The 24,889-nt window shown below is 45.6% G+C and overlaps 1 protein-coding gene across 1 annotated transcript in view; it reads left to right on the forward strand.

The window, feature by feature from the left end:
• The first annotated feature begins 678 nt into the window (after nucleotides 1-678).
• The window catches only part of LOC139406138 (cholecystokinin receptor-like), a 39,658-nt gene continuing 15,447 nt past the window's right edge, over nucleotides 679-24,889 (forward strand). The window contains exon 1 of the mRNA XM_071148621.1: nucleotides 679-890. Within this exon, the coding sequence (XP_071004722.1) occupies nucleotides 728-890 (163 nt within the window). The 5' untranslated portion in view covers nucleotides 679-727. The remainder of the gene's footprint in view (nucleotides 891-24,889) is intronic.

Consider the following 24,889-nt stretch of genomic DNA (forward strand, 5'->3'; position numbering starts at 1 on the left):
TCTGGATAAGAGTGTCTATGGAAAAGGAATGACTAGACCATTATAGCTTTCACATTGAAATAAGATGCATTTGCAAAGTATTTTTTTTAAACTGGAAAACATATATTCAAGAAGGTATTTTTATATTCCACACATATTATCAGATTAACTGTTTTGTACAGATAATTATCAGACTCAAATTACAAAAGCTGGTAAACACTCAAATACATGTAGTTATTTTTTTCTCACACACAAGTAGTGCTTTACTGGTCCAGTATTAGCGACAAATACAGACATCTTCTGTGCCGTCAATTTAAAAAAAATGCTGTATCCACCACTGCATCCAAACGCAGCACCCCCATCCCCAAACTACTCCCCCCACCTTCCCACGCACTCAGCTGTCCCCCATAACCTCACCGCTGCAGTCCGAGCCACAGTCACCAACGAAGCGCAGCGGAAAGGTGGGATCCCCGAACCTACAGCAAAGCAGAGATCCTTTCAACTCCGGGGTGAAAACTGTCAACTGGAAACTTCAAGGATGCCCAATAAATGGGTAAAGTAGGAAATATACTTTGGAACATCTACAGACAAAGTAAGCAATCATTTGGTTGGATAATTTGGGGAAAGAATTAGACCACTTAAAAATATTTTGGTGGATTTCTATGGACGCAGTCATTTGACCAAAGCAGATGCTCGCACATAGCACGAATATAATGTGCACTTCTGACATTTTTCTTTAACTCTCAAAATGGATTTACGAACACTGAACGAGACCTCTACGTTCTTGGAGTGTGTGGGAGCGCAAGGCGCTGCGTCAAACAGAACAATGAACGTCAGTCTGGGACTCACAAACATCACCACCTGTGGAAACGAGTCCGTGGTGCTCAAACCGCAGCATGTCAAACAGAAAGGTGAGGAGCCGGGCCACCTATATTTATGTTTATTCATAAACCTAAATTAAGTGACCAAATACGGAAAAAACGATACACAAAAGCAGTGTTTTGGTTTGTTAACTGGATTCGTCCTGACATTCGTGATTTTCTTGTTTCTAGTTGTTTATTATTATTTGTGTACTTGTATGACATGTTTACTGCATTGTTGGGAGCTGGTAACACAAGCATTTCGCTGCACCTCCTATAACATCTGCTACACTGTTTACGCGACCAATAGGCCTACAGTTTGATTTGAAAAACCTTTTCATTTTCGTCAATCTGACACAAAATCCAGTTCACCAGCAATAGGCGCTCAAACTACAGATTCCTTGATATTTCGTTTATCAATAGGCCAATTCCAAATATCGTAGTTAACCCGAGCCTGAGACAAAACAAAACAATTTTACAAAAAAGTGAATCACTATTACATGCGATGCGAAGTACAAATGCAAATGTTTCCATGATGCTATTCCATAAATGTATTTCATAAATCAAATTATATATAATAGAATAATGAATTGGTTGCAATTAATAACATTTAAAAGGGCTGGAACATAATGATTGCTACAATGTCCCCTATCTTTATAAGAATTGTAGGTCAACCCGAGTGCAGATGCCAAGACTTCTCCACAAAATAATTACAATAGCTCTAGTCTAGTGTGTTTTCATACAGTGTGTCTCTGTCTCTCTCTCTCTCTCTGTGTGTGTGTGTGTGTGTGTGTGTGTGTGTGTATGAGTGTGTGTGCAGTGATGTAGCTAATTAATTTAGCAGCAGAAAAACACAACAGCGCATTAAGCACTCATGTATCCAATCTAGTCACAACGAATCCCAATGCTGGAGAACATTACACTCATTCAGAAAGGAAATCGTCACTCCTGGAAATACACCCCTATCCCCCTTTAAAACCATGACTACCACCCATCCTTAAAGAAATTGTTGACAGACATTACTACTGCAATATTTAGCCTAAATGAAGCCAATATCCAGTGTAGTCAGGAGACTGAAGCTTTGTGGCTGCTCCACAAGGTCAGCATTGCACTTTATCAATTTGGAAAACTCAATGTTCTAGCTGTATCTGTCCACTTCGAACAAGGTGGCTTTTTCCCACGCTCATTTTGATCCGTTGTCTAGAGCAAGGGCAGTGTGTGTGTGTGTGTGTGTGTGTGTGTGTGTGTGTGTGACCGTCTCTCAGATCAAATATTCCACTGTGGCGGGACATTTGATAGCTAGAGAATTTACCAAAGAGAGCATTCCCTTCCAGCTCCTCCATCCATCCCTCTAACATTGAATGATATTGACATGCTGATGTACCGTAATGGAAATTAACTCTGAATAACTATGAGAAACGGGTTGGTAATCAGAGAAATGATTTTGACATGCGAATAAGGTTGTGATACAAAACCATTATCCTTACAAACCAAGTATTATCAGGACATGATGGTTTCTTGTCAAACAGGAGTGGAAGTGAATTGTACACCGCACCAACCAGAATAGATTAAGGGAGAGGGAATGTTGGTTAGAAATAATTATTGGGAATCAGATCGTTAATTGATTTGAGGCTATATCTACTCAGCATGGATACCAGCCTTTATGCAACTGGCCCATCAAATCAAATTGTATTAGTCACGAGCTGAATACAACAGGTTACCTTACAGTGAAATGCTTACCTTACGAGCCCCTAACCAACAATGCAGTTTAAAAAATGTCGGAGCCATCGGTTAGTTGAGGTAATATGTTCATGTAGGAGTTATTAAAGTGACTATGCATAGATCATAATAACTGTCATGTACTGCCATGTTGTGTCTTGTCTCTGTCCTTTCCCTTCACCCTGTCTCCCTCTGCTGGTCGTTGTTAGGTTACCTTTTCTCCCCCGCTTTCCCCCAGCTGTTCCTTGTCTCCTCTGACTACCCATTCACCCCGTTTCCCACCTGTTCCCTTTTTCCCTCTGATTAGGTCCCTATATCTCTCTCTGTTTCTGTTCCTGTCCTTGTCGGATTCTTGTTTGTTGTGTTTCATGCCTGAGCCAGACTATCGTCATGTTTGCTGTAACCTTGTCCTGTCCTGTCGGAATCTGCCGGTCTATCTGAGCCTACCTATGTTTGGTTATTAAAGAAGCTCTGTTTAAGTTAGTTCGCTTTTGGGTCCTCATTCACTCACCGTAACAGAAGAATCCGACCAAGAATGGACCCAGCGACTTCGGATCCTCTCCACTCAGCCGTCGGGATCCAGGGAGCGATGCTAGGCAGACACGAGCAGGAAGTGTCTGCTGCTCGACATGCCGTTGAGACCCTGGCCACCCAAGTCTCCAACCTCACAGAACAGGTTCACCATCTCCGCCTCGATCCACCGGAATATAACCCGCCGTGTTACTCTGGGGAGCCCACTGAATGCCGCTCGTTCCTCACCCAGTGTGATATTGTGTTTTCTCTCCAGCCCAACACTTTCCAGGAGCACTGCTCGTGTCGCCTACGTCATATCTCTCCTTATTGGACGGGCTCTGGGGCACGGCAATCTGGGAGGCAAGGGCTGAGTGTACTAACCAGTATCAGGACTTTAAGGAGGAGATGATACGGGTTTTTGATCGATCTGTTTTTGGGGAGGAGTCCAGGGCCCTGTCTTCCCTATGTCAAGGCAATCGATCCATAACAGACTACTCTATTGAGTTTCGCACTCTTGCTGTCTCCAGTGGCTGGAACGAGCCGGCCTTGCTCGCTCGTCTTCTGGAGGGTTTCCGCGCAGAGGTAAAGGATGAGATTCTCTCCCGGGAGGTTCCTTCCAGCGTGGATTCCTTGATTGAACTCGCTATTCGCATTGAGCGACGGGTTGAGTCACCGAGCTCGTAGGAGCTCGCGCTCTCCGTCGCCTCCCTCTCCGCATCACTACCATCTTCCTCTGCCGGCTCGGGTGCAGTTTAAAGCTTCCTGCAGTGCCTTAATAAATGTCCAGGGCCACCTCTCTTCCTCCACACCGGTCGTATGATTGTAGTATTGATCTCCTTCCGGGAACCACCCCCCCCCGGGGTAGGCTAACGCTCCAGCTGTCTTTCAGGCATTAGTCAATGATGTCCTGAGAGACATGCTGAACATCTTTGTTTTCGTTTACCTTGACGATATCCTGATTTTTTCACCGTCACTCCAGATTCATGTTCAGCACGTTCGACGTGTCCTCCAGCCATGAAGGCTGAGAAGTGCACTTTTCGTCACATTTCTCGGTTCTGTTATTTCCGCTGAAGGCATTAAGATGGATCCCGCTAAGGTCCAAGCTGTCATTGATTGGCCCGTTAGTGCAGCGCTTTCTCGGCTTCGCGAACTTCTATCGTCGTTTCATCCGTAATTTGTCAGGTGGCAGCTCCTCTCACAGCCCTTACTTCTGTCAAGACGTGCTTTAAGTGGTCCGTTTCCGCCCAGGGAGCTTTTATCTCCTCAAGAATCGTTTTACATCCGCTCCTATCCTTGTTACATGTCTCTAGACAGTTCGTTGTCGAGGTTGACGCGTCAGAGGTGGGCGTGGGAGCCATCCTTTCTCAGCGCTCCCTCTCTGACGACAAGGTCCACCCATGCGCATCGCCGTCGGAACGTATCCGGTTAGCCCTAGGCGAATGGCGACCGTTCCTTTTGTCGTTTGGTTAGGAACCTTGAGTACATCCGTTCTGCCAAACGACTTAAAGTTTGTGATTTGACTATGCATAGATCACCTTCTTTTCGTTCCCGTTCCTACTCGTCTGGCCGTTCTTCAGTGGGCTCACTCTGCCAAGTTAGCCGGCCACCCTGGCGTTCGGGGTACGCTTGCTTCCATTCGCCAGCGTTTTTGGTGGCCCACCCGGGAGCATGACACGCGTCGTTTCGTGGCTGCTTGTTCGGTCTGCGCGCAGACTAAGTCCGGTAACTCTCCTCCTGCCGGCCGTCTCAGGCCGCTTCCTATTCCCTCTCGACCGTGGTCTCACATCGCCTTAGATTTTGTCACCGGACTGCCTTCGTCAGCGGGGAAGACTGTTATTCTTACGGTTGTCGATAGGTTCTCTAAGGCGGCTCATTTCATTCCCCTTGCTAAGCTTCCTTCTGCTAAAGAGACGGCACAAATCATCATCGAGAATGTTTTCAGAATTCATGGCCTTCCGTCAGACGTCGTTTCGGACAGAGGTCCGCAATTCACGTCTCAATTTTGGAGGGAGTTTTGCCGTTTGATTGGGGCTTCCGTCAGTCTCTCTTCCGGCTTTCACCCCCAGTCTAACGGTCAAGCAGAACGGGCCAATCAGACTATTGGTCGCATCTTACGCAGTCTTTCTTTTCGTAACCCTGCGTCTTGGTCAGAACAGCTCCCCTGGGCAGAATACGCCCACAACTCGCTTCCTTCGTCTGCGACCGGGCTATCTCCTTTTCAGAGTAGCCTCGGGTACCAGCCTCCGCTGTTCTCATCTCAGTTCGCCGAGTCCAGCGTCCCCTCCGCTCAGGCTTTTGTCCAACGTTGCGAGCGCACCTGGAAGAGGGTCAGGTCTGCACTTTGCCGTTATAGGACGCAGACTGTGAGGGCTGCTAATAAGCGTAGAACTAAGAGTCCTAGATATTGTCGCGGTCAGAGAGTTTGGCTCTCCACTCAGAACCTTCCCCTTAAGACGGCTTCTCGCAAGTTGACCCCGCGGTTCATTGGTCCGTTCCGTATTTCTCGGGTCATTAATCCTGTCGCAGTTCGACTTCTTCTTCCGCGATACCTTCGTCGCGTCCACCCGGTCTTCCATGTCTCCTGCATCAAGCCCGTCCTTCGCGCCCCCGCTCGTCTTCCCCCCCCCCCCCCCCATCCTTGTCGAGGGCGCACCCATCTACAGGGTCCGTAGAATTTTGGACATGCGTCCTCGGGGCCGTGGTCACCAGTACCTCGTAGATTGGGAGGGGTACGGTCCTGAGGAGAGGAGTTGGGTTCCCTCTCGGGACGTGCTGGACCGTGCGCTGATCGAGGATTTCCTCCGTTGCCGCCAGGTTTCCTCCTCGAGTGCGCCAGGAGGCGCTCGGTGAGTGGGGGGGTACTGTCATGTACTGCCATGTTGTGTCTTGTCTCTGTCCTTTCCCTTCACCCTGTCTCCCTCTGCTGGTCGTTGTTAGGTTACCTTTTCTCCCCCGCTTTCCCCCAGCTGTTCCTTGTCTCCTCTGACTACCCATTCACCCCGTTTCCCACCTGTTCCCTTTTTCCCTCTGATTAGGTCCCTATATCTCTCTCTGTTTCTGTTCCTGTCCTTGTCGGATTCTTGTTTGTTGTGTTTCATGCCTGAGCCAGACTATCGTCATGTTTGCTGTAACCTTGTCCTGTCCTGTCGGAATCTGCCGGTCTATCTGAGCCTACCTATGTTTGGTTATTAAAGAAGCTCTGTTTAAGTTAGTTCGCTTTTGGGTCCTCATTCACTCACCGTAACAATAACAGAGAATAGCAGCGTCATAAAAGGGGGGCAAATAGTCTTGGTAGCAAGATGTTCAGGATGTTCGGGAGTCTTACATGCTGACCAGACCGGACATGTCGCGTGCGCGAGCGTCACAAAATACAATTAGAAATCCATGTTATTCAATTATTGCACCCTGCTCGCGCGCGCCAACGAGCGTCTGCGACGCCAAGGGCTAAAATAGAAGTCATTCCTAATTCTGACGCAGATCTTGCTGAAAGTAATCTCCTCATTGGTTTATAGAAGCAGGTACCCACGTGCCATCTCCTCATTGGTTATACCCACGTGGGTGATTGAAAGAAGAACTTTGTTGCCGGATGTCGTGGTAATACTATGAAAGTTTAGATGCGATCACCATATAAGTTAAAAGATGAAAAAGCCTGGAAGGAGGAGAGATGACGAGAAACGATTCGGTTGGCCGTTTTATGTGTGGATTAATTGTCGGAGTAGAGGACCTTGTGCATTTCAGGTAAACTAACAACTCAATGTTTATATCCCAGGACAAATTAGCTAGCAACTGCAAGCTAGCTAAATAGGACAAATTAATGTTAGCTAGCAAGTGCAAGCTAACTAGCTAAATTGCCATACATGTTTAATGCTTTTCGACCTGTCCCCAAATTAATGTAATTGGTTCAGAGTTTGTTTTGATATTTTAACCTGCGTGCCGTGATCGCGTTTGGTGTGGGGGGCCAAAATACATTTATGCACGATAGCGCACGATGGCGCACGCGCGCAGCCGGTTTGTGTTTTGTGTTATTGCTTGGGGATAAAAACTGTTTAGAAGCCTCTTGGACATAGACTTGGCACTCCGGTACCACTTGCCGTGTGGTAGCAGGGAAAACAGTCTATGACTAGGGTGGCTGGAGTCTTTGACAATATTTAGGGCCTTCCTCTGACACCACCTGGTGTAGAGGTCCTGGATGGCAGGCAGCTTATTCCCAGTGATGTACTGGGCCGTACGCACTACCCTCTGTATTGCCATGCGGTCAGAGGCCAAGCAGTTACCATACCAGGCAGTGATGCAACCAGTCAGGATGCTCTCGATGGTGCAGCTGTAGAACCTTTTGAGGATCTCAAGACCCATGCCAAATCTTCTCAGTCTCGTGAGGGGGAAAAGGTTTTGTCGTGCCCTCTTCACGGCTGTCTTGGTGTGCTTGGACTAGAGGTCGACCGATTAATCGGCATGACTGATTAATTAGGGCCGATTTCAAGTTTTCATAACAATCGGTAATCGGGCTTTTTGGACAACGATTATGGCAGAGTACATTGCAATCCATGAGGAAACTGTGTGGCAGGCTGACCACCTGTTAAGCAAATGCAGCGTCAAATGGACCTTGTGGCTGCAAGGAGCCAAGGTATGTTGCTACCTAGCATTAAACTTATCTCATAAAAAACAATCAATCTTCACATAACTAGTGATTAACTACACATGGTTGATGATATTACTAGGTTAAGTAGCTTGTCCTGCGTTGCATATAATCAATGTGGTGCCTGTTAATTTATCATCGAATCACAGCCTACTTCAACTTCGCCAAACGGGTAATGTTTTAACAAAAACACATTGCCAAAAAACCCACAATCTTTGCACAAATGTAGCTAACCATAAACATAAAAACATAAACACCATAAATACAAATGGTATAGAGAGAAATAGTAGACACGTCATAATTCCTATAATAACTACAACCTAAAACTTCTTAACTGGGAATATTGAACAACCAGCTTTCATATGTTCTCATGTTCTGAGCAAGGACCTTAAACGTTAGCTTTTTTACATGGCACATATTGCACTTTTACTTTCTTCTCCAACACTGTGTTTTTGCAATATTTAAACCAAATTGAACATGTTTCATTTTTTATTTTAGACTAAATAGATGTTATTGTATTAAATTAAGTTAAAATTGTCATTATTATAAATAAATAAATACATATATTATTTGGTATCGGCTTTTTTTGGTCCTCCAATAATCAGTATTGGTGTTGAAAAATCATATTTGGTCGACCTCTAGCTTGAACCATGTTAGTTTGTTGGTGATGTGGACACCAAGGAACTTGAAGCTCTCAACCTGCTCCACTGCAGCCTCGTCGATGAGAATGTGGGCATGCTCGGTCCTATTTTTCCTGTAGTCCACAATCATCTCCTTTGTCTTGATCACGTTGAGGGAGAGGTTGTTGTCCTGGCACCACATGGCCAGGTCTCTATAGGCTGTCTTGTCATTGTCGGTGATCAGGCCTACCACTGTTGTGATGGTGTTGGAGTCGTGCCTGGCCGTGCAATCACGAGTGAACAGGGAGTACAGGAGGGGACTGAGCACGCACCCCTGAGGGGCCCCTGTGTTGAGGATCAGGGTGGCGGATGTGTTGTTACCTACCCTTACCACCTGGGGGCGGCCCTTCAGGAAGTGTGTGTGTGTGTTTGTAGTGTGGTGTGTGTGTGTTGTGATGTGTGTTTTGTGTGGTGTATGTGTTTGACCAGCACTCTGTCAACAACAGCAGTTGGTACAAACTGAGGCTGTGTACGGAGACGGGAGAGTCTTAAGCCTGAGGAGGCCCTTCACTGCCCTGTATGTAACACACACTATATTTAGCATGCCCCTCAGAATCACACACATTATCCGACACACGCACACACTGATGGGGAATATCCAAGACCGCAGCTGCTGCCATCATCTTTAGTCACTCAGTCACCCTAACACTTGCTCACTTTCTCACTCAACCACTCTAATTTCTCTGTTTCTCTCACTTTCTCTTTGTCCCTGTGTGTTCTGGTATTTATAGAGCAGTAGACTGAAGTAGGCAGGCAGACAAACAGACAGTGCTGTATGCTGGTAGAATCACATAGAGGGTTGAGTGATTTCATAGCAAGCCAAGCCTCCTTGACCAGAGGACTAGAGGTTCAGCTCTAACAGACTCAGATGACTCCCACATGCTTCAAGCCCTCTTGTCATTGTGAAGCAGACAGTCATACTTGATTTAAACTCTTTTTTGCAGGGCTGGGATGGATTCCATTTCAATTCAGTCAATTCAGGTGAGAAATTGAAAATTAATTTGACTGCAAATTATCCTTTATTTTCAAATCAGATTATGAAATAAATGAATGAAATTTCAATACATTTTGTGAATCATTGGAGTTGAAATGCAGTTGAGCCTGGTTTGTGCTAAGGTAACTCCTCCCATCATGCATGACTAGGTGCTGCAACAGCATGAGCTATCATATCAAAAGAAGTAACTCCTGACAAGTCATCTAACACGGCTATAATACAGCAACTCAGGTCGTCTGGAAACCCTTCTCACTAGCTGTAGTACATCACAACATACAATGTGGCAGTCTTATAGCAGGTCATAAAGTGATATTATCTCTTATGGAAGTGCTTGACAGTTGTCACCTGTCGTATCATGCTTATGACATTGTAAAGTAGGCTGGATGATAGATGATCACTGTGGTACATTTTTATTAAACTAATAAAACGTATCCCAGTAAAAAGTGTCTGCTGCCCCAGTGCACTTATATTGCTAAAGAGTCATGTTTATTCTTATAGCCCATTGTGCAGTATATGTGGTAATAAGGTGGATGTGACAAGCAGTGACAAAGACAGGCTAGAGATAGTGACAAAGACAAGCTAGAGATGGTACCAAAGACAGACTAGAGATAGTGACAAAGACAAGCTAGAGACGGTACCAAAGACAGGCTAGAGACAGTGCCAAAGACAGGCTAGAGACAGTGCCAAAGACAGGCTAGAGACAGTGCCAAAGACAGGCTAAGGACAGTGCCAAAGACAGGCTAGAGACAGTGCCAAAGCAGGCTAGAGACAGTGCCAAAGACAGGCTAGAGACATTGCCAAAGACAGGCTAGAGACAGTGCCAAAGGCAGGCTAGAGACAGTGCCAAAGACAGGCTAGAGACAGTGCCAAAGACAGGCTAGAGACAGTGCCAAAGACAGGCTAGAGACATAGCCAAATACAGGTTATCGGTCACAAGTAGAATCCTCCTAGGTTCCAAATGGCACCCTGTTCCCTATATAAAGCTCTATGGGCCCTGGTCAAAAGTAGTGCACTGTGTAGGGAGTAGGGTGCCATTTCAGTGTTTGGAGGGTGATAGGGTGGCCGGTGTCCCGGTGTTTAGCGCATTGGGCCAGTAATTGGAAGGTTGCCAGTTCGAATCCCGGAGCTGACGAGGCAAACAATCTATTCTTCTGCCCTTGAGCAAGGCAGTTAGTTAACCCCCCAAAACGACTATGTCTACACGATGGTGTTGATTTGTGTGATTTTAACAAGGCAGACTCGTGGGTGTCATGTTTACTTCCCTGTGAACACGTATGCACATGGATTTAGTGTGGCTTGCCTCACCTCTAAACAATCACAACTACTACCTCCGTTTATGCAGTTTCCCATTCTCTCCGCTCCCCGCTGACTGTGTAAGCTAAGGAGAGATTTGTGCTGTGCCTTAAAATGGGAAAAATCTAACCAGTAAGATATCTGTGTGTTGTTTTCATTTGGAAATGTTGGTGCATGAGGCCGAGGTTGCTAGGCGACTGTGTATTGGGGAGAGAAACTTGAGGAAACATTCAACAAACTGGACATTCAACAAACTGGACTCTCTCTCTGTCTCCGCTACCTCTCTCTCTTCCCTCCCTTTCTCTCTTCCCTTTCTCGCTCTCTGAGAAGGGGGAATGTGTGTGTGATGGTCCATATTGATAGGGACTAGCAGGTTGTATCCCAGGGGTAATTAAGGAGAGAATTTGCTCCTCTCCTCTCCTAGTTCAAACAGCCAGCAGGACGACAAAAGTAAACGTGCTCAGGGAGTTGTGGCTGTTCCCTGCAAAGCCACCGAGCACACAGGGAAAGTAATTGGCTTCCTGTGTAACATATTTAATTAGAGAGAGTGAGAGAGGAACAGAGAGAGAGAGAGAGAGCACATTTTTGTTATTGCATATCACAGCGTGATGTCATCTTTTAGGCAATGTGTTCGTTGATACAAGTAAGACCTGTGTGATAAATCAGAGCCTGCAGCCATCACCTGCTGAATGATATAATAACTAGCAAAGTACTGTTGATGGATTCCAACTTCAGACAGCACAACATAAGCTCAATGAAGTTACTTTCGCTGTCGACAGAGGAAGGCTTTCTTTTAAAGCTCAAAGTGTGATATCAGTGGCACACAGCTGTTCTGATGAAACACGGGGAGAGAGACCAAATCCTCCTGAAGTTCCTCTTTGTTCCTGCTGGGTTTTCAGTATCCGGTATAAGCCTTTTACAGGGCACTGCTCTCAAAACTGCCTTCAGGTTAACTGATCGATGAAGCTCAGATTGAGTGAACCAGCAGAGAGAGAATGATCCACAGTTGGATGATAAGCAGGTGGCCGTCTGAGAGATAGAGGAACAGAGAAAGACAGGCAGATTGAGAAAGACAGAGAGAGAAAGGCAGATTGAGAAAGAGTCAGAGAGAGAAAAGCAGATTGAGAAAGAGACAGAGAGAGACAGGCAGAGAGAGAAAGAGAAAGAGAGAGACAGGCAGAGAGACAGGCAGAGAGAGACAGGCAGAGAGAGACAGGCAGAGAGAGACAGGCAGAGGGAGAAAGACAGAGAGAGACATGCAGAGAGAGAAAGACAGAGAGAGACAGGCAGAGAGAGAAAGACAGAGAGAATAAGACAGAGAGAGACAGGCAGAGAGAGACAGGCAGAGGGAGAAAGACAGAGAGAGACATGCAGAGAGAGAAAGACAGAGAGAGACAGGCAGAGAGAGAAAGACAGAGAGAATAAGACAGAGAGAGACAGGCAGAGAGAGAAAGTGACAGAGAGAGACAGGCAGAGAGAGACAGGCAGAGAGAGACAGGCAGAGAGAGACAGGCAGAGAGAGACAGGCAAAGAGAGAAATACAGAGAGAGAGACAGGCAGAGAGAAAAAGACAGAGAGAGAAAGACAAAAAGAGAAAGACAGAGAGAGAAAGACAAAGAGAGAAAGACAGAGAGAGAAGACAAAGAGAGAAAGACAGAGAGAGAAGACAAAGAGAGAAAGACAGAGAGAGAAAGACAAAGAGAGAAAGACAGAGAGAGAAGACAAAGAGAGAAAGTAATACAGTAATACAAATGGAGAGGAAAGACCTGCACTATAATAGCATACAGAGAGGTAGACTGTATGTGTTACAGGGAACCAGAGTGAGGGGTAGAGTAGACTGTAGGTATGACAGGTAAACAGAGTGAGGGGTAGAGTAGACTGTAGGTATGACAGGTAAACAGAGTGAGGGGTAGAGTAGACTGTAGGTGTGACAGGGAAACAGAGTGAGAGGTAGAGTAGATTGTTGGTATGACAGGGGAACAGAGTGAGGGGTAGAGTAGACTGTAGGTATGACAGAGGAACAGAGTGAGAGGTAGAGTAGACTGTAGGTATGACAGGTAAACAGAGTGAGGGGTAGAGTAGACTGTAGGTATGACAGGTAAACAGAGTGAGGGGTAGAGTAGACTGTAGTTATGACATGGAAACAGAGTGAGGGGTAGAGTAGACTGTAGGTATGACAGGTAAACAGAGTGAGGGGTAGAGTAGACTGTAGGTATGACAGGGAAACAGAGTGAGGGGTAGAGTAGACTGTAGGTATGACAGGTAAACAGAGTGAGGGGTAGAGTATTATGACAAGGAAACAGAGTGAGAGGTAGAGTAGACTGTAGGTATGACAGGTAAACAGAGTGAGAGGTAGAGTAGACTGTAGGTATGACAGGGAAACAGAGTGAGAGGTAGAGTAGACTGTAGGTATGACAGGGAAACAGAGTGAGAGGTAGAGTAGACTGTAGGTATGACAGGGAAACAGAGTGAGAGGTAGAGTAGACTGTATGTATGACAGGGAAACAGAGTGAGAGGTAGAGTAGACTGTAGGTATGACAGGGAAACAGAGTGAGGGGTAGAGTAGACTGTATGTATGACAGGTAAACAGAGTGAGGGGTAGAGTAGACTGTATGTATGACAGGTAAACAGAGTGAGGGGTAGAGTAGACTGTATGTATGAAAGGTAAACAGAGTGAGGGGTAGAGTAGATTGTTGGTATTACAGGGGAACAGAGTGAGGGGTAGAGTAGACTGTAGGTATGACAGGGAAATAGAGTGAGGGGTAGAGTAGACTGTATGTATGACAAGGAAACAGAGTGAGGGGTAGAGTAGACTGTAGGTATGACAGGGAAACAGAGTGAGGGGTAGAGTAGACTGTATGCAGGACAGGGAAACAGAGTGAGGGGTAGAGTAGAGTATGTGTTACAGGGAAACAGAGTGAGAGGTGGAGTAGACTGTAGGTATGACAGGGGAACAGAGTGAGAGGTAGAGTAGACTGTAGGTATGACAGGGAAACAGAGTGAGGGGTAGAGTAGACTGTAGGTATGACAGGGAAACAGAGTGAGGGGTAGAGTAGACTGTAGGTATGACAGGGGAACAGAGTGAGAGGTAGAGTAGACTGTAGGTATGACAGGGAAACAGAGTGAGGGGTAGAGTAGACTGTATGCAGGACAGGGAAACAGAGTGAGAGGTAGAGTAGACTGTATGTATGACAATGAAACAGAGTGAGGGGTAGAGTAGAGTATGTGTTACAGGGAAACAGAGTGAGAGGTGGAGTAGACTGTAGGTATGACAGGGGAACAGAGTGAGAGGTAGAGTAGACTGTAGGTATGACAGGGAAACAGAGTGAGGGGTAGAGTAGACTGTAGGTATGACAGGGAAACAGAGTGAGGGGTAGAGTAGACTGTAGGTATGACAGGGGAACAGAGTGAGGGGTAGAGTAGACTGTAGGTATGACAGGGAAACAGAGTGAGGGGTAGAGTAGACTGTAGGTATGACAGGGAAACAGAGTGAGGGGTAGAGTAGACTGTAGGTATGACAGGGAAACAGAGTGAGGGGTAGAGTAGACTATGTATGACAGGGAAACAGAGTGAGGGGTAGAGTATTGTGACAAGGAAACAGAGTGAGAGGTAGAGTAGAGTATGTATGACAGGGAAACAGAGTGAGAGGTAGAGTAGACTGTAGGTATGACAGGGAAACAGAGTGAGAGGTAGAGTAGACTGTAGGTATGACAGGGAAACAGAGTGAGGGGTAGAGTAGACTGTAGGTATGACAGGGAAACAGAGTGAGGGGTAGAGTAGACTGTAGGTATGACAGGGAAACAGTGTGAGGGGTAGAGTAGACTGTATGTATGACAGGGGAACAGAGAGAGAGGTAGAGTAGACTGTAGGTATGACAGGGAAACAGAGTGAGGGGTAGAGTAGACTGTAGGTGTGACAGGGAAACAGAGTGAGGGGTAGAGTAGACTGTAGGTATGACAGGGAAACAGAGTGAGGGGTAGAGTAGTATGATAGGGAAATAGAGTGAGGGGTAGAGTAGACTGTAGGTATGACAGGGAAACAGAGTGAGGGGTAGAGTAGACTTTATGTATGACAGGGGAACATAGTGAGAGGTAGAGTAGACTGTAGGCATGACAGGGGAACAGAGTGAGAGGTAGAGTAGACTGTAGGTAGGACAGGGAAACAGAGTGAGGGGTAGAGTAGACTGTAGGTATGACAGGGGAACAGAGTGAGAGGTAGAGTAGAATGTATGTAGGACAGGTAAACAGAGTGAGGGGTAGAGTAGTATGATAGGGGAACAGAGTGAGGGGTAGAGTAGACTGTAGGTAGGACAGGGAAACAGAGTGAGAGGTAGAGGAAACTGTATGTAGGACAGGTAAACAGAGTGAGGGGTAGAGTAGTATGATAGGGGAACAGAGTGAGGGGTAGAGTAGACTGTAGGTAGGACAGGGAAACAGAGTGAGAGGTAGAGGAAACTGTATGTAGGACAGGTAAACAGAGTGAGAGGTAGAGTAGACTGTATGTAGGACAGGGAAACAGAGTGAGAGGTGAAGTAGACTGTAGGTATGACAAGGAAACAGAGTGAGAGATAAAGTAGACTAGGTATGAAAGAGGAACAGAGTGAGAGGTAGAGTAGTATGACAAGGAAACAGAGTGAGAGGTAGAGTAGACTGTATGTATGACAGGGGGACAGAGTGAGAGGTAAAGTAGACTCTAGGTATGACAGGGGAACAGAGTGAGAGGTAGAGTAATATGACAAGGAAACAGAGTGAGAGGTAGAGTAGACTGTATGTATGACAGGGGAACAGAGTGAGAGGTAGAGTAGACTGTGTGTATGACGGGAACAGAGTGAGGGGTAAAGTAGACTGTGTGTATGACAGGGGAACAGAGTGAGGGGTAGAGTAGTATGATAGGGGAACAGAGTGAGAGGTAGAGTAGACTGTATGTATGACAGGGAAACAGAGTGAGAGGTAGAGTAGACTGTATGTATGACAGGGAAACAGAGTGAGGGGTAGAGTAGTATGATAGGGGAACAGAGTGAGGGGTAGAGTAGACTGTATGTATGACAGGTAAACAGAGTGAGGGGTAGAGTAGACTGAATGTATGACAGGGACATAGTGAGGGGTAGAGTAGACTGTATGTATGACAGGGGAACAGAGTGAGAGGTAGAGTAGACTGTAGGTATGACAGGGGAACAGAGTGAGGGGTAGAGTAGACTGTAGGTATGACAGGGAAACAGAGTGAGGGGTAGAGTAGACTGTAGGTATGACAGGTAAACAGAGTGAGAGGTAGAGTAGACTGTAGGTATGACAGGGAAACAGAGTGAGGGGTAGAGTAGTATGATAGGGGAACAGAGTGAGGGGTAGAGTAGTATGATAGGGGAACAGAGTGAGGGGTAGAGTAGACTGTATGTATGACAGGTAAACATAGTGAGGGGTAGAGTAGACTGTATGTAGGACAGGTAAACAGAGTGAGGGGTAGAGTAGTATGATAGGGGAACAGAGTGAGGGGTAGAGTAGACTGTATGTATGACAGGTAAACATAGTGAGGGGTAGAGTAGACTGTATGTAGGACAGGTGAACAGAGTGAGAGGTAGAGTAGACTGTAGGTATGACAGGGAAACAGAGTGAGGGGTAGAGTAGACTGTATGTATGACAGGGGAACAGAGTGAGAGGTAGAGTAGACTGTAGGTATGACAGGTAAACAGAGTGAGGGGTAGAGTAGACTGTAGGTATGACAGGGGAACAGAGTGAGGGGTAGAGTAGACTGTAGGTATGACAGGGAAACAGAGTGAGGGGTAGAGTAGACTGTAGGTATGACAGGGAAACAGAGTGAGGGGTAGAGTAGACTGTAGGTATGACAGGGAAACAGAGTGAGGGGTAGAGTAGACTGTAGGTATGACAGGGAAACAGAGTGAGGGGTAGAGTAGACTGTAGGTATGACAGGGGAACAGAGTGAGAGGTAGAGTAGACTGTAGGTATGACAGGGGAACAGAGTGAGAGGGAGAGTAGACTGTAGGTATGACAGGGGAACATAGTGAGAGGTAGAGTAGACTGTAGGTATGACAGGGGTACATGGTGAGAGGTAGAGTAGACTGTATGTAGGACAGGGAAACAGAGTGAGAGGTAGAGTAGACTGTGTGTATGACAGGGAAACTGAGTGATGGGTAGAGTAGACTGTATGTAGGACAGGGAAACAGAGTGAGAGGTAGAGTAGACTGTGTGTATGACAGGGGAACAGAGTGAGAGGTAGAGTAGACTGTATGTATGACGGGAACAGAGTGAGGGGTAAAGTAGACTGTGTGTATGACAGGTGAACAGAGTGAGGGGTAGAGTAGTATGATAGGGGAACAGAGTGACAGGTAGAGTAGACTGTATGTATGACAGGGAAACAGAGTGAGAGGTAGAGTAGACTGTATGTATGACAGGGAAACAGAGTGAGGGGTAGAGTAGTATGATAGGGGAACAGAGTGAGGGGTAGAGTAGACTGTATGTATGACAGGTAAACAGAGTGAGGGGTAGAGTAGACTGAATGTATGACAGGGGAACAGAGTGAGAGGTAGAGTAGACTGTAGGTATGACAGGGGAACAGAGTGAGGGGTAGAGTAGACTGTAGGTATGACAGGGAAACAGAGTGAGGGGTAGAGTAGACTGTAGGTATGACAGGTAAACAGAGTGAGAGGTAGAGTAGACTGTAGGTATGACAGGGAAACAGAGTGAGGGGTAGAGTAGTATGATAGTGGAACAGAGTGAGGGGTAGAGTAGTATGATAGGGGAACAGAGTGAGGGGTAGAGTAGACTGTATGTATGACAGGTAAACATAGTGAGGGGTAGAGTAGACTGTATGTAGGACAGGTAAACAGAGTGAGGGGTAGAGTAGTATGATAGGGGAACAGAGTGAGGGGTAGAGTAGACTGTATGTATGACAGGTAAACATAGTGAGGGGTAGAGTAGACTGTATGTAGGACAGGTGAACAGAGTGAGAGGTAGAGTAGACTGTAGGTATGACAGGGAAACAGAGTGAGGGGTAGAGTAGACTGTATGTATGACAGGGGAACAGAGTGAGAGGTAGAGTAGACTGTAGGTATGACAGATAAACAGAGTGAGGGGTAGAGTAGACTGTAGGTATGACAGGGGAACAGAGTGAGGGGTAGAGTAGACTGTAGGTATGACAGGGAAACAGAGTGAGGGGTAGAGTAGACTGTAGGTATGACAGGGAAACAGAGTGAGGGGTAGAGTAGACTGTAGGTATGACAGGGAAACAGAGTGAGGGGTAGAGTAGACTGTAGGTATGACAGGGAAACAGAGTGAGGGGTAGAGTAGACTGTATGTATGACAGGGGAACAGAGTGAGAGGTAGATTAGACTGTAGGTATGACAGGGGAACAGAGTGAGAGGGAGAGTAGACTGTAGGTATGACAGGGGAACATAGTGAGAGGTAGAGTAGACTGTAGGTATGACAGGGGTACAGGGTGAGAGGTAGAGTAGACTGTATGTTGGACAGGGAAACAGAGTGAGAGGTAGAGTAGACTGTGTGTATGACAGGGAAACAGAGTGATGGGTAGAGTAGACTGTATGTAGGACAGGGGGACAGAGTGAGAGGTAGAGTAGACTGTAGGTACGACAGGGGAACAGAGTGAGAGGTAGAGTAGACTGTATGTATGACAGGGGAACAGAGTGAGAGGTAGAGTAGACTGTAGGTATGAAAGAGGAACAGAGTGAGAGGTAGAGTAATATGACAAGGAAACAGAGTGAGAGGTAGAGTAGACTGTATGTATGACAGGGGGACAGAGTGAGAGGTAAAGTAGACTCTAGGTATTCAAGAGGAACAGAGTGAGAGGTAGAGTAATATGACAAGGAAACAGAGTGAGGGGTAGAGTAGACTGTGTGTATGACAGGGGAACAGAGTGAGAGGTAGAGTAGACTGTTGGTATGACAGGTAAACAGAGTGAGAGGTAGAGTAGACTGTAGGTATGACAGGGAAACAGAGTGAGAGGTAGAGTAGACTGTATGTATGACAGGGGAACAGAGTGAGAGGTAGAGTAGACTGTAGGTATGACAAGGAAACACAGTGAGGGGTAGAGTAGACTGTATGTATGACAGGTAAACAGAGTGAGGGGTAGAGTAGACTGTCGGAACTCAGACAGTCTGTGTCAGTGGTGGATGGTTGGGCTGGTGGGCTGAAGTTTGAGTGACATGAAGAGAGACAGGACTTTAACAGGATATGACCCGCTGCAGGCCAAAATCCCCTATGGTTATCGCTGCCTCTTCGAAAACGTGACCAACCGAACATCTCTCTCTCTCTCTTCTCTTCCTTCTCTCTCCTCTTCCTTCTCTTCATTCTCTCTGTCTCTCTCTTCTCTTCCTTCTCTCTCTTCTCTTCCTTCTCTTCCTTCTCTCTCTTCTCTTCCTTCTCTTCCTTCTCTCTATCTCTCTCCTCTTCCTTCTCTCTCTTCCTCCTCTCTCTCTTGCTCTCTCTCTCTCTCTCTTCCTTCTTTCTCTTCTCTTCCTTCTCTCTATCCCTCTCCTCTTCCTTCTTTCTCTTCTCTTCCTTCTCTCTATCTCTCTCCTCTTCCTTCTCTCTCTTCCTCCGCTCTCTCTTGCTCTCTCTCTCTCTCTTCCTGCACTGTTGGTTAAGGGCTCGTAAGTAAGAATTTCACGGTAAGGTACCTGTTGTATTCGGCGCGTGTGACAAATACAATTAGATTTGATTTCAAATGTTCTATCATGGCTATGCACAGTGTTCTAACACTGTCTATCTCTGTTTCTCTCTTTCTCTCTTTCTCTCTGTCCTAAACCTGAGCTACGTTTCATTTCAAACCGTTGCCCCCTCACGTCTGATTTAATCACTCACTCATATTCTTGCTTTGGCCCACATTGTGTTAGGCTCAGTGAAATACTGTACATGATAGCATACTTTAAGTGACATTTGAAATGAAGCCACTATAGTGTTTTACTATGCACTATCAGGTCTTAGCTGTTTATATCACTTCTCTCCAATGAACATTCCTTCTTCCCCTATTCAATCATCACCTTACTATGTTCAATTCCTTTTTATTCACCTATAGACACAGCAAGAAATGTCATCCTCATAATAAATGGTGGTGTATTAGGCCATGGTCTGTAAGTGATTAGTGTCTCACGGATTGCTTTGAGAATCCTCCATTTGGTTTCCAGACCAGAACATGTATCCCAATAGAACCTTTAAGGTAGTCAACAGAGACTGGAATTATCTCTCTTTTTATAAACCTTCCTTCCTTCCTCTCTGTCTTTTTCTCACTCTTTCTTTCTCTCTGTCTCTCTGTAACTCTCTCTCTCTCTCTTCCTCTCTGTCTCTCTCTAACTCTCTTCCTCTGTGTCTCTCTGTCTCTCTCTAACTCTCTCTCTCACTTCCTCTGTGTCTCTCTGTCTCTCTCTCACTCTCTCTCTCACTTCCTCTGTGTCTCTCTGTCTCTCTCTAACTCTCTCTCTCTTCCTCTCTCTCTCTCTCTCTCTCTCTATATATATATATATATATATATATATATATATATATATATATATATTTGTATTGAGAGAGAGGAAGAGAGACAGACAGAAAGAGAGTTAGTGAGGTCGTGGGGTGAGACAGGGATGCAGCTTAAGCCCCACCCTCTTCAACATATATATCAACGAATTGGCGCGGGCACTAGAAAAGTCTGCAGCACCCGGCCTCACCCTACTAGAATCCAAAGTCATATGTCTACTGTTTGCTGATGATCTGGTGCTTCTGTCACCAACCAAGGAGGGCCTACAGCAGCACCTAGATCTTATGCACAGATTCTGTCAGACCTGGGCCCTGACAGTAAATCTCAGTAAGACCAAAATAATGGTGTTCCAAAAAAGGTCCAGTCACCAGCACCACAAATACAAATTCCATCTAGACACTGTTGCCCTAAAGCACACAAAAAACTATACATAACTCGGCCTAAACATCAGCGCCACAGATAACTTCCACAAAGCTGTGAACGATCTGAGAGACAAGGCTGACCCAAAATTAACTGACCCAAAATGACTGACCCAAAATTAAGGAAAGCTTATGTACAGACTCAGTGAGCACAGCCTTGCTATTGAGAAAGGCCGCCGTAGGCAGACATGGCTCTCAAGAGAAGACAGGCTATGTGCTCACTGCCCACAAAATGAGGTGGAAACTGAGCTGCACTTCCTAACCTCCTAACCTTCCTAACCTCCAATGTACAAATGGTTAAAGAACACAAGGGAAAATAAATAAGCATAAATATGGGTTGTATTTACAATGGTGTTTGTTCTTCACTGGTTGCCCTTTTCTTGTGGCAACAGGTCACAAATCTTGCTTCTGTGATGGCACACTGTGGAATTTCCCCCAGTAGATATGGGAGTTCTTTGTGGATCTGTGTAATCTGAGGGAAATATGTATCTCTGATATGGTCATACGTTGGACAGGAGGTTAGGAAGTGCAGCTCAGTTTCCACCTCATTTTGTGGTCAGTGTGCACATAGCCTGTCTTCTCTTGAGAGCCAGGTCTGTCTACGGCGGCCTTTCTCAATAGCAATCTCAATCTCTCTCTCTCTTCCTCTCTCTCTCTAACTCTCTTCCCCCCCCTCTCTCTCTCTCTCTCTCTCTCTCTCTCTCCCTCCCCTCTCTCTCTCTCTCTCTGTCTAACTCTCTCTCTCTTTCTCTCTGTCTAACTCTCTCCCTCTCTTCCTCTGTCTCTCTGTAACTCTCTCTGTCTCTCTGTTTCTCTAACTCTCTCTCTCACTTCCTCTCTGTCTCACTGTCTCTCTCTAACTCTCTTCCGCTCTGTCTCACTGTCTATCTCTAACTCTCTTCCTCTCTGTCTCACTTTATCTCTCTAACTCTCTCTCTCTCTTCCTCTCTGTCTCTCCCTCTCTCTCTCTTCCTCTCTCTCTCTCTCTCGCTCTCTCTCTCTCTTCCTCTCTGTCTCTCCCTCTCTCTCTCTTCCTCTCTCTCTCTCTCTCGCTCTCTCTCTCTCTTCCCCTGTCTCTCTGTAACTCTCTCTCAATTCAATTCAAGGGGCTTTATTGGCATGGGAAACCTGTTTTAACATTGCCAAAGCAAGTGAGGTAGATAATATACAAAAGTGAAATAAACAATAAAAATTAACAGTAAGCATTACACATACAGAAGTTTCAAAACAATAAAGACATTACAAATGTCATATTATATATATATATATATATATATATATATATATATATATATATATATACAGTGTTGTAACAATGTACAAATGGTTAAAGTACACAAGGGAAAATAAATAAGCATAAATATGGGTTGTATTTACAATGGTGTTTGTTCTTCACTGGTTGCCCTTTTCTTGAGGAAACAGGTCACAAATCTTGCTGCTGTGATGGCACACTGTGGAATTTGTGGAATTTCACCCAGTAGATATGGGAGTCTCTCTCTAACTCTCTCTCTCTCTTCCTTTCTGTCTCTCTCTCTTCCTCTCTGTCTCTCTAACTCTCTCTCTCTCTTCCTCTCTCTCTCTCTAACTCTCTCTCTCTCTTCCTCTGTCTCTCTGTAACACACTCTCTCTCTCTCTCTTCCTCTCTGTCTAACTCTCTCTCTCTCTTCCTCTCTGTCTCTCTAACTCTCTCTCTCTCTCTCTTCCTCTCTGTCTCTCTCTCACTCTCTCTCTCTCTAGGTCACATACAGTGCCTTGCGAAAGTATTCGGCCCCCTTGAACTTTGCGACCTTTTGCCACATTTCAGGCTTCAAACATAAAGATATAAAACTGTATTTTTTTGTGAAGAATCAACAACAAGTGGGACACAATCATGAAGTGGAACGACATTTATTGGATATTTCAAACTTTTTTAACAAATCAAAAACTGAAAAATTGGGCGTGCAAAATTATTCAGCCCCTTTACTTTCAGTGCAGCAAACTCTGCTGTTGTGAAGAAGTTTAAAGCCGGATTTGGATACAAAAAGATTTCCCAAGCTTTAAACATCCCAAGGAGCACTGTGCAAGCGATAATATTGAAATGGAAGGAGTATCAGACCACTGCAAATCTACCAAGACCTGGCCGTCCCTCTAAACTTTCAGCTCATACAAGGAGAAGACTGATCAGAGATGCAGCCAAGAGGCCCATGATCACTCTGGATGAACTGCAGAGATCTACAGCTGAGGTGGGAGACTCTGTCCATAGGACAACAATCAGTCGTATATTGCACAAATCTGGCCTTTATGGAAGAGTGGCAAGAAGAAAGCCATTTCTTAAAGATATCCATAAAAAGTGTTGTTTAAAGTTTGCCACAAGCCACCTGGGAGACACACCAAACATGTGGAAGAAGGTGCTCTGGTCAGATGAAACCAAAATTGAACTTTTTGGCAACAATGCAAAACGTTATGTTTGGCGTAAAAGCAACACAGCTCATCACCCTGAACACACCATCCCCACTGTCAAACATGGTGGTGGCAGCATCATGGTTTGGGCCTGCTTTTCTTCAGCAGGGACAGGGAAGATGGTTAAAATTGATGGGAAGATGGATGGAGCCAAATACAGGACCATTCTGGAAGAAAACCTGATGGAGTCTGCAAAAGACCTGAGACTGGGACGGAGATTTGTCTTCCAACAAGACAATGATCCAAAACATAAAGCAAAATCTACAATGGAATGGTTAAAAAAAAACATATCCAGGTGTTAGAATGGCCAAGTCAAAGTCCAGACCTGAATCCAATCGAGAATCTGTGGAAAGAACTGAAAACTGCTGTTCACAAATGCTCTCCATCCAACCTCACTGAGCTCGAGCTGTTTTGCAAGGAGGAATGGGAAAAAATTCAGTCTCTCGATGTGCAAAACTGATAGAGACATACCCCAAGCGACTTACAGCTGTAATCGCAGCAAAAGGTGGCGCTACAAAGTATTAACTTAAGGGGGCTGAATAATTTTGCACGCCCAATTTTTCAGTTTTTGATTTGTTAAAAAAGTTTGAAATATCCAATAAATGTCATTCCACTTCATGATTGTGTCCCACTTGTTGTTGATTCTTCACAAAAAATACAGTTTTATATCTTTATGTTTGAAGCCTGAAATGTGGCAAAAGGTCGCAAAGTTCAAGGGGGCCGAATACTTTCGCAAGGCACTGTACATACAGACACATACACACCCCTTCCCACCACCCTCTCTTTGGTACGCCTAGAGCCCAGTTGGTAGCAGGCTGTAGAGGTAGAGATCAATAGAGACATGGTGGAAGAGGGTGATGGTATTGAGCTGTATGTTAAACATATACTTCAGGCCCTTTAACTACTTCCCCGGAGTCAGATGAACTCGTGGACACCATATGTATGTCTCTGTGTCCAGTATGAAGGATGTTAGGGGTAGTTTTGTGAGCCATTGCTAACTAGCATTAGTGCAATGACTGAAAGTCTATAGGTATCTGCTAGTATGCTAGTATGCTAGCAGATACCTGTAATCTTCCAGTCATTGCATGAATGCTAGTTAGCAATTGCCCTAGCGCTAGTTAGCAACTTCCTCTGAAAGGGCAATTTTTTGTTGTTGTTGTTGTACAAATGGTATCCACAACTTCATCTGACTCTGGGGAAGTAGATAAAGGGCCTCATTGCCAACAGTGCTGATTAATCTGTTAAACTGGACTAGGGCCTCTTAACAAGCCTCCTGCCCTCAATAATTACATGCTCAGACTTCCTCTGCCTGGCTGGGGCTTCTATAAATAACACTGTTGGGGTCATGACATGATAACCATCAATCCTAGTTAAGGAACTCAACATACGTACTGTGTTGGATTGTGACTGGTGGGATCTTATTGCTTCCATCAGGCTCTAAATGTAGTATGTTATGTGATCTCCACCTCTGTTTGTCATCCCCCTCTCTGTTAACTCCATCCCTCTATTCCCTGTCTCTCTCCTCCTACCTCTAGAGGTGGACTCTCTGTTAACTCCATCCCTCTATTCTCTGTCTCTCTCCTCCTACCTCCAGAGGTGGACTCTCTGTTAACTCCATCCCTCTATTCTCTGTCTCTCTCCTCCTACCTCCAGAGGTGGACTCTCTGTTAACTCCATCCCTCTATTCTCTGTCTCTCTCCTCCTACCTCCAGAGGTGGACTCTCTGTTAACTCCATCCCTCTATTCCCTGTCTCTCTCCTCCTACCTCTAGAGGTGGACTCTCTGTTAACTCCATCCCTCTATTCCCTGTCTCTCTCCTCCTACCTCTAGAGGTGGACTCTCTGTTAACTCCATCCCTCTATTCTCTGTCTCTC

The sequence above is a fragment of the Oncorhynchus clarkii genome, chromosome 3 (genome assembly GCF_045791955.1).
Source record: "Oncorhynchus clarkii lewisi isolate Uvic-CL-2024 chromosome 3, UVic_Ocla_1.0, whole genome shotgun sequence".
Lineage (NCBI taxonomy): Eukaryota > Metazoa > Chordata > Actinopteri > Salmoniformes > Salmonidae > Oncorhynchus > Oncorhynchus clarkii.